Here is a 12,626-nt window from a genome sequence, read left to right as displayed (position 1 = left end):
TAGAACAAATCATCTTCAGATTAATATTAGTTTAAAATATTTACCTTTGAAAAATCCTACAGTTCGAGATATTTTGGTATGAATGACTTATTTGCAATGCCTCTCCAGTACAAGAGGAAACTACAAAAATTCTGCAGATTCACTGTTGATTTGCAAGTTTGCTGACAAGTCTAAAAACATCGTTCATAGAAAAAGCCTCCATTGCTCGGCCATCAAATATATACATGCAGATAAAGAATCAGATCATAGGCCTCGAGAGTCATCAAGTATGTGTCAGTTAAGCTTTTGACACCCCCCATATTTCCTTGTTAAACCCCATCCAAAAAATTAATATATTATTAATAAATTTAACGACGCCACAATAATTCCAAAACTTCCCCCGCTGCCACGTTTGCTTTTACCACGGCTGCTGTTATATTTTAGAATTGTGAGATGAAGAAAGCATCGATGCTTGATTTTGGGGATTATGGTGTGATAATCACGCTGGGTAGAACTCATCCCTAGGAACAGACTTATAAAGATAGCGAGCCAATGTACTTATAAGCTCACATGTCGAAGTTTTAACTTCGGTATGCAGGACTCAGTTAGTTACAATGTATTTTCCTTTTAGAACCAACGTCCACGATAATTCACATTTCGACTGGGTTTACACACTAAGATCACGAGGCTTGGACAAGCCGCAGCTAGGACCATCCCAAAAGAAAAAACTTGTTCTGATACTATTTCTTCTACCCACATTGGATAGAACTCATTCTTAAAAACTGGCTTGTAAGGAGAGGAAATCTAAGTATTTATAATCCACATGTCAAGTCTTAACTTCTAAATTAGAGTCGTTATATATGGTTCTTTAATCTTTTCTCCTGTAGCCCTTGTAAATTTATACTCTTTGACGCGGGATTTTTTTTTTTTTTATCTTTGACAGCAATAAGCAATTACACTTGAGGAAAATATTCTGCTATCTAAACTGGAAGATGGCTGACTTCTCTTTGTTAATCATAGGAAAGGTGCTTCTTCATTTTTGTGTCGGTGGTCTCGCAAATAGATTAGAAATCTACAAATTTCAATAATTGTTCTGTTGTTTGAAGATTAAGGTCTTGTTTCGACTTTGTTTCATTGCACAATCCGCAGATAGCATGGCATTTTCCAAAGAAGACATGCGGTGTAAACAGTTCTTGATGCGTTAATTTTCATTAAGATTAAAATTGTAAACTTAATAAAGGAGGTGTTATCTAGACTTTCTGAGGGGTGTAAGAAGCTCCACGTAGTACGTATGCGGTAAGTTCTTTATGTTTGTAGATTATCATTGGATAAAAACATCCTCATCCCCTAAGGAAGTGGACTGTTAGGAAAAAAATTTAAAGGCTCATTAAGGGGGGCCATCCTTGGTTGGAACTACTAAATAGCAAGTTGGTTGGAATTATTACATAGCAAGTTCGGATAAAATTTATGCCAATAGTTAAGATGCACTGTTATTTGAAAAGGCTCGTCGAGATGATACACTTTATATGTCCCAAGAGCTTGAATGAGGGAATTTTTTAGGCATCTTTCTTTAGCTGGAGTTTACATTTTGAGAGAGGTAGAAGTTAAAAAAATGATTTAGATTTTTCTACCTTCTTACATTTTTTTTAAAAATATAATAAAAAATTATTAAACTTTTAAGGATATATTAAATATGAAGGTGTTGTATCTTTCAATCTATAGTCAATGGTGGAAAAATAAACCTAAGCACACCATTTAAAAAAATTATGAACCAAATCAATTTATTGTCCAACAAGTAAAACCAACTTGAGTTAATTAGTTATTTTAATTTTATTACAACTTAAAATTCATTTACTTATTTTTGTTTAGATCTGGATCAGAGTAGGATTATTAATTTATTATCTTCTTACTATTTTGATTTTTAATTTTCAATGAAAATCCTCATTCTATTTCCCTACTAAATTATTTATTTTTTGTATGGTATGGGATTCAAACAAACATTCTTTTACGGATAAATTCTAAAGACAAGTTATCGAATTTTGTGGTTTAGTAATGCTATACTTACTATCTCAATTGAAAACAACCAGTAGAATTTCACCATTTGGATATTATATATATAAGAATTGCTTGGTCTTGGTGGCTATAATTTGTGCTTATTCTTGCTGAACAAGAAATTGATTACTTTAGTTCATAAGTTTATGATTTTATACACAAATATGAAATATATATAGAGTTTTTAGAGAGAGTTATTTAAATTTTACTACAATTTGCACTTATTTACTTTTATCTAAATCCAAATAGGACTACTGTCTCAAAAAGGTTGTACCTTAAAGTTATCTTTTATTGTATACAATAGTATTTAAATCATAAAATTTTAATGAAGTTAGGTACATGAGGGCCATGTCGCTGGATTATGTTTATTAAGTGAGACATGTTGTATTTGGAAAAAATTTGAAATCGACAAGTCATTCTCACTATGCGCCAGCACATACGCTATAGGACTTTTCGTCTTTTTTTCTTTAAGAAACATATCGTCCCTTAAAGTCTTTATTTTTGAATTGAATGATGTACTATTAGGTTCTATAGTTTGCAATTGTACATGTAGAGTAAAAGAGACTTTATTTATTCTTTATGAACAAGTAAAGCTGACTTGAGTCAGCTATTTTAATTTTATTTACAATTTAAACTTATTTACTTATCTGGTACTAGATCTGAATCAGAGTAGAATTATTAATTTATTATCTTACTACTATTTTGATGTTTAATTCTCCATAATAACCCTCTTTTTATTTCCTACCAGATTATTTATCTTTATGTGGTCAGGAATTTAGGTCGATATCCTTTTTAGGATTTAATGATCCAAAACAAAAATTCTAAGGGCAAGTAATTGAATTTTGTTATTGCATAGTGCTATACTTACTATCCCAATTGAAGACAACCATTAGAATTTCACCATTTGGATACTATATATAAATATGTAGGAAAGAAGAACCGCTTGGCCTTGGCGGCTTAAATTTGTGCCTATTCCTGTTGAACAAGTAACTAAATACTTTAGTTCATAGGTTTACGATTACATCTAAATCTGAATAAGACTACTGTCTCAAAAAGGTTGTAACTTGGAGTTTTCTTTTATTTTATAAATTATGTTTGCAAGTATGACATATGATTTTGTGAATCAAACACAAACAAGTAGTCCTACTGAGTATGCGTCAGCTCCAACTCTATAGAACTCTAACAAAATCAACAACAAATCATGGACTGAATTTGGAACTTTTGATCACCCTTACAACAATTGTTGTTGAATGGCTATTATCTATCAAATATAAGTGTATGGGAAGTTAGTAAACATTAACAATTAATCAAATAAAAGTGGTTTAGTGAACATTTAAGCTATTTTACTGTCAATGTGTAGAATCAATCAACCTGGTGGAGTAAACAAAAATGCAAACGCGAAGAAAGTATACACTTCAACTTCAATTTGTACAGTATATAAACAACAAATTTCTGATTGGGTATATATTCTTCAAAAGTCAATATCATTGTTAACTTCAAAGAATTGACAAAAGAAAATTAATCCAGCATATTTAACTGAGTCAGCCACATGCAATTAATAAACTAAACAAACCAGCTTGAAAGAGATATGTTGAGTATATATAGAGATTAATACAAAAATCTCTTTTGAATTTTGACTGCGACTAGAAAATTTCAATAAATGAGGTAAATGTGTTTGACAATTTGAAGTAGTTTAATAATTATTCAAAAGCATGGAGAGAAAATGATACAAATCAAAACGACCGTACATTGAGACAGTGACACGAGAGCCATAAACGACTCTTGATAAAGAATTTTGAGGGCTCTTTGTTTTTAATTTAATTAATTTTGTTTAATCGTTGAAACTTGAAACTTTGAAAGCGCAAGGAGCAGGTGAAAAGAGAGTGCGAGGGGAAAAGAAAAACAAATATCGGCTTTTTGACTCTCTTCAATCTTCGTAACTACCGGTTCAGTTCCCGGTTTTGCTTTGCCACGTCATAAGTATAGATTATCTACCAATTTGTCAATAAATAAAAAAATATCTCTTTTTGTTTGCAGCATAAAATTCTCAAAACAATGCAGCAGTAGCAAACTGCCACTTATAAAATGTCTAATGTGATGGTAATTACACTTTTAGGGTTCCCCCGTAACCTCATTATTCAAACAAAAAGAAAATTATATTATTTCTTAAAAAAAAAAAAGATTGTGTGGATAATTAAATGTTGTCTATTGTGGTTATTATCTCATGTCAAAATTATTTTAATAATAAAATTTATCAAACGCATTTACTTTGCTTTTAAAACTCACAAAACACACAGCTTCTTTCTTATACCGTTGAATATTTATTCGACATAACATAAATAAGTGTTAAAAAAGAATTATTTTAGGGAGTTTTTTAGTTAAATCCCCTACTGAAATTAATAGATATCTCTTACTCTCCTATTATTTTCATAATACCCAATAACTCTTAGGATATAATAATTTTATAATATTGCCCTTATTTTCATACACACGTTTATTCATATTTATTATAAATTAAACAAATCATATAAATAAAAATAAAAATAAAAGTTCTAAATACTAAAAGAAGAAATACATGTTTCAATATGAATAAAAAAAATTCATAATAAGATATTTTTCTTGTACTTTTTATTATTTTTAATTTTTTATAATAAATATATATTTTATATTTTCAAGATAAAATATTTAGCAAATGATCTATTTACTTCTCTTTTCTGTTAAATTTTTTATTCCATGGGGATTTTTGGATATTTTAGAAACAATAGAGAGAGTAAGTGGTAATGTATTGATTTTAGTCAGGAAAAACTGACAATTTCCCACTATTTTACAACCACATTAGTCAAAAATTGACACTGAAATAAGTAAAATGTTTAATAATATAAACTACTTGGACATTGAATACTTGTAGTATTTATAATATCTAATTTTCCCGTTTTAATATCTAATTCCCCTCCCCAAATAAATAAATAAATAAATATATATATATGGGTACATAAAAAAACAACAGGGTTTAAAAAGACACATGCAATTCCTTGAACGGACAAACAAAGCCCACCGGCCTCTGAAATTTCGAAGCGTGCAAGCAGGCAACAGCTGCAGCTGAGTCACTGCCAATAATTCTTTGGTTCTTCACTAGTATGGAAGATATTAAATAGAGAATTAAAAGTTTCGCGTGGGCCTGAAAAAAAAAAAAAAAAAAAAAGAAGAAAAATTGAACAGTCGAAAAATTGGACCATAATTTGACTTAAAGGATGATAAATTCAATACCATATTTTATGATGTAGTATACATATCTAATTCCAAGAATTAATAATCTTCAATCAAAGCTTGCATTATATAATAATTGAAACAGATCTCTCACACGGATTTAGTAAAACGAAATCTCTTTTTGTCATTTCTTTCGTGTCTTTAATGTTTATAAAGAACAAGATCTACAAAGTCAGCGAATCAGAACAATTTATGCAATGAGACAATAATTAATGAACCCACAAAGTCGGTTCATTCCGGTGGTCCTACTTGCATCATCACCATATGCTTATATTGCTATGTAACACAGTAACAGTTGTGTGGGGCAGTGCTAGGGAGAAAGTGCTTGGGTAATCCTCTCAAGATTAGGAACTCTTTAAGATGAATTCAGGTTATAATTAATCAGTGCCCATTGGATGCCAATATAAAAGAAAATAAATTTTAAACGCATACCGTTGTTATGAAGATATAAATATTTTTAAAAAAATTAAGTAGACGATTAAGATCTTCTTTAATTTATTTTGTATACACTTAAATTGGCATCGGAGTTTTTATTCGATGTGTATTAATCCTTTTAGTGAGATGTACGCATGACAATAATGTAACGAGAGAGTGCCTTTTATTTGTCTATTAATATTTTCAGAAGTAATTAGTTGACAATCAAAAGCTTTGTGAAGTTGATGGCCATCGTCCTCCATTTATAATGCTTTAATAATATAGAAAATACATAGTTGCACTATAATATATATATTGCGGGACAACACGTTGTTAATGTCATGTGACAGTATCATACTATCATTCGTTGATTTATATATATATACACACACACACATATACCTGATCAGCATTTATGGCTCAAAATCAAGTAAATGAATAATGATTGTCTTATGTCTAGTGATTTTCAATACTAAAAATGATGATCTTAGCTGGAATTCAACTTTTTGTCACATGCCCCAGAACAAAGATCAATTAACTTGAATTATAAGCTAAACATTGTACATAAAGAACTATCTACGGTACGCATACTTGGTCAGAGCATCAAGGATATGGAATCAAAGTCCAAGGAATAAACAACTGTAGCAGCAAAAATTCAAACATCACGTGTATCAGAGTATGCGCCTAAGATTCTGACTTAGGCAAATATTCCAAGGTTTCTAGTGAAATACTAATACAATTGGCACGGAACACAATAATAGTCTGTCGGTGCAAATTTTTTAAAGATTGTAAATTGATAAAGAGTCATAATGTTGTCTATCCTTAGCCGGAAGAAACACGGTTTTGCTTTTGTGACATAGCTGTTCTCCGCAAAGTGAAATATTTCTGTTACTGCTAGCTAGGCTGACGCCAGAGAAATTAGGGTTACGCGCTAATTCTATTGTCATGTTGCATGTGAGCTGCCTTGTTGCCGCCAGTGCAAATCGAGCAAATATTCAACTTGTGTGGACGTTACCGGCAAAAATTGTCAAAGGAAGTGATCTGTTTCAATGAGGGAAATGGGGCAATTGTTCGAACGATTATAAAAATTGGATGGTTGGTGATTTACTCGGCATTTGGAGACACAAAACCAGCTTTTTGCCATGAAATGATTGTTAAAGGAATTTGACACAACAGGGACAATGGGTAATGATGATTAACAGAAAGGATAGTGCATGTTATTTCTCAAAATGCTTTTGACAAAGTAATTAAAGAGGAAAAAGTATTGCTTGTTTTACGTGCAAAAAAATGAAAGGTTATTTCAGACAAAATGGGTGGTAAGATATTTCAATTCATGGGATCCCAAAAACAACACCCTATTCACCGAAAAAAAAAAAAAGGAACACATGCCACAATTATTTAGACTAACTAAAGAAAAACAAGTATATCTGATCGTGCTAATACTGTAAAAACTTCAACATAAAGATCCATGAATGTATCACAGACTAGCTAGGGTTGTAATCTCATCTCAACCATTAAGATTAATGTGTTAAACGCCTTCAAATGGAATGACAAAAATGCATATTATTGCCAAAATTGAATTTGCAATCCAATTCTGAACATGAGAGGAAAAAATGTAATCATTTAAAGGAAAATCTAAAGTTCTTCATGAATAATTTATATAAGCATAGGATTCCTACTAGTCTCTATTAAGAAATATCATTTATATATATACCATTTTAGAATTAATTGACTATTCTCTAAATATGACTTGGGTCAATTTTCTTGTTGCCTAAGCAACTTAATGTGAACAACCAGATAATTTGAACAGGAGTGTTCAGATATGCCAGAAGAAAAAACAAAATTTGTTTAGTCATGGAAAAGTACTACACATATATTTATATAGAGTTTTGTGTGTGTGTGTGTGCTTATCTATTTTTTTTCTGTGTTATTCTTGAAAATATACTTTTTCACAACCATAAAGAGAGCAAAGTAACGTATCCCAGACATGATTTTATGATGAAAAAGTGGAAACCATCAAGATAACAGTTGAATAATGTTACTAAATCCATGTTCAAATACTTGTTTCTATTAAGCATCAGAAAAAATTCGGAATAATTATGTTGGCCCCAATTAGATCGTCCGACATGATCCAATTGGGACCAACATAATTTGCTTTTAACATAGGCCTACAGATCTTTTTGCTAAAATCTAAATCTATGTTTCAATATAAAATTGGCAATATCAGAGCAAAGAGAAAAAAAAAAGAAGAAGAAGAAACAACTCCGCTCCATCTTACCTTAAATTTTAGATGAGAGCAGCAACAAAAATTTTAGAGACTGCACTAGGTTTCAGTTAGCTTTGGCACAAATTTGTTGTAGTTAAGAATTTTATGAGAAAGTCTTAGGAACGAAGAATATAATTATATGTTCAGTCTCATTCAATGAAATTGCGCCGTATATTATTTGTGTTTTCTCTCCGGTTTACTCTCTATTACTTAAATTGTAATGTTTTCTCTCAAATTAATATTTGTTAATTTTTTTATAAATGTTTTGTGATAAGACTTTATTAGATGGACATACAGATAAAACGTAACTAAGCAAGAAGTGGTACCCCTCTTAAAGTCTTTTTCTACATCTAAGTCTTCGATATCTACAGACATCACAAATCCCAACCCCCCCCCCCCCCCCCCCCCCAAAAAAAAAAAATGCTCCTGTAGAAATTCTAGCCAGTTAATTTGCTGTAGAAACAGCATGGTAACGTATAATTTCCTTATTAGTGCCCTGAAGGTTATTTACATACAATCAAAGGTCTTATCATCACTGAGCTTCATCTCAAATGAAAAGGATTTCATTTTTGCTTCATCTAAACCCTATTGAGAGAGAACTAATTAACACGAAACTATGCAGATTCTTTATATTGATATTTTTAAATGGATTTCAATACAGTCGTTTGCCTAAATACAAATAGCTCAGCATTCCCCTCGACTATCAAACACTATTAATGGAAAATAGAAATTGAACATCTAATAATTTGGTGCAAAAATCACAAATTATATGAATGTGAAAGTTGTAGCAACTTGAAGAAGTTCAGGGCCGTTAGCAACTAGCGAGAATGGACCATTAACTACATTAATACTGTGCCTTCACCTAGAATCTACATATATTTTTCCCCCATCAAAGGATACCTACTTTCATGAGCATTATCTCAAACACTTACAAAAGTTGGTGGATTCTCAATAGTTGTATATGCAGATTGTGTTCTTTATTCCCCCACTATATTTTACAAATCTTCTAAACCTTTTCAATTAGTGTGCTTTTGGTGATCTTCATTCAATGATAACACCTATAGATGTCATAAGAGCAAAAAGGAAAGAGGAAAAGAACACATAAAATGAGAAAATTAAAGCCTTTTCACTAAGCAAAAGGAACCCCTTCGTGGGCAAAAACAGAAAATAAAGAAAACGAAAATGAAGCAAGTTAAATTAAGAACATTCTTATGATGAACATATTTGAGATGTCAGTTCTAAGACAAACCTCTCAAGAAAAGCTAGCCAGGTAGCTAGCAAGATATAGTAGTAGCTACATGTCTTCTCTTCTAAGCTTGTTTAAAAGTGCAGTAATAAGAGCATCTCTCTTCTCAGCCCTAGCTTCTTCTCTCATTCTTCTTTGCTCTTCTCTTTCTCTCAATCTTCTGTCCATCATTATCCTCTCGTTCTCCAATGCCTCCATCGTTTGTCGCCACTCCATTTCCTTTATTCTCCTCTCATTTTCCCTCGCTTCAAATGCTTCCCTCCATTGCATTTCCATTTGCATCTGTTGCTTCATAAACTCCTCCAATATCTCTTTGAAATTATGGCTGCTACTCGCACTCCCACTTCCACTAGCGCCAGCGCCCCCGGTACTGCTCTTGCTCTTCTTCTTCTTCCTCATCACGTTACCCTTTTCGCCTTCGCTCTCTTCGTTAAAATCCTCCTCCTCAGAAGATAATTGCACCGCTGCAGCTGCTTTCTTTTTCGACCCTCCCTCAGTTTCCGCCCACAGCATTCTTTGCATCCTCGAAGCAAATATCGCCTGCAGCTCATTATAAAACGGGAATTGCTGCCTCATAGCCTCCGGCTCCATCGTCTCACATCCCTGAAAAGTAGGGTTTTTATTTTCGGGGATTAAATTTTAATTATATAATATTATTAATAAAAAAAAGTTAGTTAAGTTGTTAATTAATTAATTAATTAGTTTACCTTATAACGGGTAACGAGGTTTTTCCACTTGCATTTGCACTGTTCAGCGCTGCGATTGTAACCCTTTTCTCTCATCCTTGTGGAAATAACTTCCCATAGAAGCTTGTTTCTCTTGGTTTCCATGAAACTACGATCCAGCTCCGCTCTGATCACCAAAAACTCCTTCGTTTCTTGAACACTCCATTGGGGAAACCTATCACTTGTATCCACGTTAACACTGATATGAGGAGGATGCTGCAGATGCTGTTGCTGCTGCTGCTGCTGCTGATGTATTTGCTGTTGTTGATGATGATGATGATGATGTTGATGGTGCTGATGATGTCCCTCCATAACACGCAATCACTCTTAAGCTCTATAAATCTTGAGATCCAAAAAAAAGAAAGAAAAAAGAAAAGAAAAAGGAGAGAATCGAACGAATTTACGAATTAAAAAGATTTATAAGTGTGAATAGAAAGAAGAAAGAGATTTTGTATATTGCCCCCTTTATAATTTAATTGCCGCATAGGTGTCAAAGCCAGCGAGCGTTTTTATTATTCGATCAGATTTCCGGAAACGAAAATCAAACCAAACAAATTAAAAGCTTCTTTCATCACAGTAGTCACCTCTCAGTCTCATCTGTCTACGCGGAAACTCTCTTTCTTTGTTTCTTCTTTTTAGTTTATTGTATTTTTTTAATTCATAATAAATATTATTATTACTATTCCGTATTCCCATTAGTTCCCATTGCGTCTACGTGTCGTCAGCCTTACGAGAACTCTTCCTACAGGTGCTGCTCTGGGTGGGGGCTTTATTCTCTGCAACCGGACACACGAAACTTGCGCTACAAGCTAGCGAATTTTAAATAATGAGTTTTTTTTTTTTTTTTTTTTTTGCCCTTTTGTCAACTTTCTGGTCTATTCTCCTTTGAACCACGTGAAGGTGACAGGAGAAATTAAACGCTTCGAGACAACACGTGGTGGCGGTAACGCTATGAATAAGGCTCAATTTTGTTTTTGCAAAGCTTGCTTACTCTTCGGGTTGTGTTTTGCTTTTGCATTTTTGCATGGATTTTGAAAATCAAAAGAGAATTTTGCATCTTTTTATGGAAGCTTGTGTAGATGTTGTGGGCCGTTCGTTTTATTTTTTTCCCATAAAATCATACGCGGTTTAACTGTGATGATGTTTGGATGATGCACGATGATTTGATTAAAGAGCACTTTGTGGTGTGTACGCTTTGCCATCGTTGTACACGTGGCGTGCATGAGATTATCATAAGATGGAGAAGTGATGAAGTTTTTGGAAATCGTTGGACCCACGGGGGTTAGTGTTCACACCGACGACCTGTTCAAGTCTCATCCAAACATTTGACCTTTGACCCCACACGAACATACCCTAATAAAACGATCACCGAGTGGAAGATCGCCACGTTACCGGTAGGTAGGGCAGGATTGCCATTCCGGGGAATATCGGGTGCGGCTGGCTTTTGGGGATTGCACGTGGGTCTTTGTTGTGATTTGGCGCCGGACGAGCCGGGAGGGTGCAAATTGGATGACAATTGATAAAGCAGAAATCATTATGGAGCACATCTCAAACTTTTTATTCTAACTAATATTTTATTCATTAATTAATTAATTAATTAATGAGATAATACAATTAATTTATTTAAATTTTATAAAAAAATTATTAATACTTAATTAATAACACATTATTTAAGGTAAAACTTGAGATAAAAAACTTGAAATGTTTATCATTACTCATTGGGAAATGATTACTTCTTGGATATAAACTCACACTTTTCTTATTATCAATATTTTTTTTATATCTACACACCTCCCAATTAAATATTAATTGTGTAAAAATAAATAATTAAAAAGTAAATATGCATCTAGAGCTTTTCAAAATGTATATATACAATAAAACCTTTTTATAGTGATATTTTATGTAGAAATAATACTGATGTAGTCATAAAAGATTTTGTTCCCAATTTATACTAGTTATAAATAACAATAAACTTCGCATTGTAATAAGTTGTTTTTCTAAATCTAATCTTAAGGAACTTTTCTTCATATAATAATAATTAATTGTAAAGTGGGACTATTGGCATGCATGCCTCTAAATACCTCTTAACACCCTTTTTCTTAATTAATCCCATTAAAATATTTTAAAAAATTAAAAAAAATTTAACATCTCCATCAATGACAAAAATACCCTTATTTTAAATTTATTAGTGTAAACCCAATTCTCTGATTTTTATTTGTTTTTACTATTAAACCTCATTTTAATAACGGGGTTTCTTCCATTCAAAAGAAGAAACAACGGGTTTTAATTAGGGATGGCAAAATCCTCCACGGGTTTGGGGCCCCATGGAGCCCCACCCCAAATGGAGAAAATTTTAAATAATTTTTGGGGAATGGGGTGGGGAGTGGAGGAAAAATAATCTCCAAATTCTTAATGGGGTGGGGTTTGGTTTTGCACTCCCCACCCAAATCCCCATTTATATATAAATATATTTTTAATTCTTATTTAATAATTTTTATATTTTATGAATTATAATGTCAATTATTTTTTTTAATTTTTATGCAATATAAACAAGATATGAATGAAAGAAAACCCTACAATATTTTTCAACTATGAAACATTGTTATATTTTTTTTCTCTTTTAAAGTGCTACGCTCTTTAAATATTTTTCACTTTTAATATCATTTTAAGATATTGT

General features: G+C 32.2%; 1 protein-coding gene across 3 annotated transcripts; it reads right to left on the bottom strand.

The window, feature by feature from the left end:
• Nucleotides 1-6,302: 6,302 nt before the first annotated feature.
• Nucleotides 6,303-10,598, bottom strand: LOC18039326 (trihelix transcription factor GT-3b). 3 transcript variants are annotated; one of them, XM_024181476.1, is made up of 3 exons: nucleotides 9,932-10,598; nucleotides 9,228-9,827; nucleotides 6,303-6,753 (listed from the first exon to the last, which is right to left on the bottom strand). In XM_024181476.1, the coding sequence occupies exons 1-2, from the start codon at nucleotides 10,259-10,261 to the stop codon at nucleotides 9,273-9,275; spliced, it is 885 nt and encodes a 294-aa protein (XP_024037244.1). In that variant the 5' UTR covers nucleotides 10,262-10,598; the 3' UTR covers nucleotides 6,303-6,753; nucleotides 9,228-9,272. The 3 variants fall into 3 exon arrangements, with proteins under 3 accessions (XP_024037244.1, XP_024037243.1, XP_006429405.1); XM_024181475.1 differs by lacking the exon at nucleotides 6,303-6,753 and adding an exon at nucleotides 8,587-9,036; XM_006429342.2 differs by lacking the exon at nucleotides 6,303-6,753 and having other exon boundaries at nucleotides 9,088-9,827.
• Nucleotides 10,599-12,626: the final 2,028 nt, after the last annotated feature.

This window comes from Citrus clementina, unplaced genomic scaffold (genome assembly GCF_000493195.1).
Source record: "Citrus clementina cultivar Clemenules unplaced genomic scaffold, Citrus_clementina_v1.0 scaffold_6, whole genome shotgun sequence".
Classification (NCBI taxonomy): Eukaryota; Viridiplantae; Streptophyta; class Magnoliopsida; order Sapindales; family Rutaceae; genus Citrus; species Citrus x clementina.
Note: the sequence above shows the minus strand (reverse complement) of the source record. Positions and strands in the feature narration are given on the sequence as shown.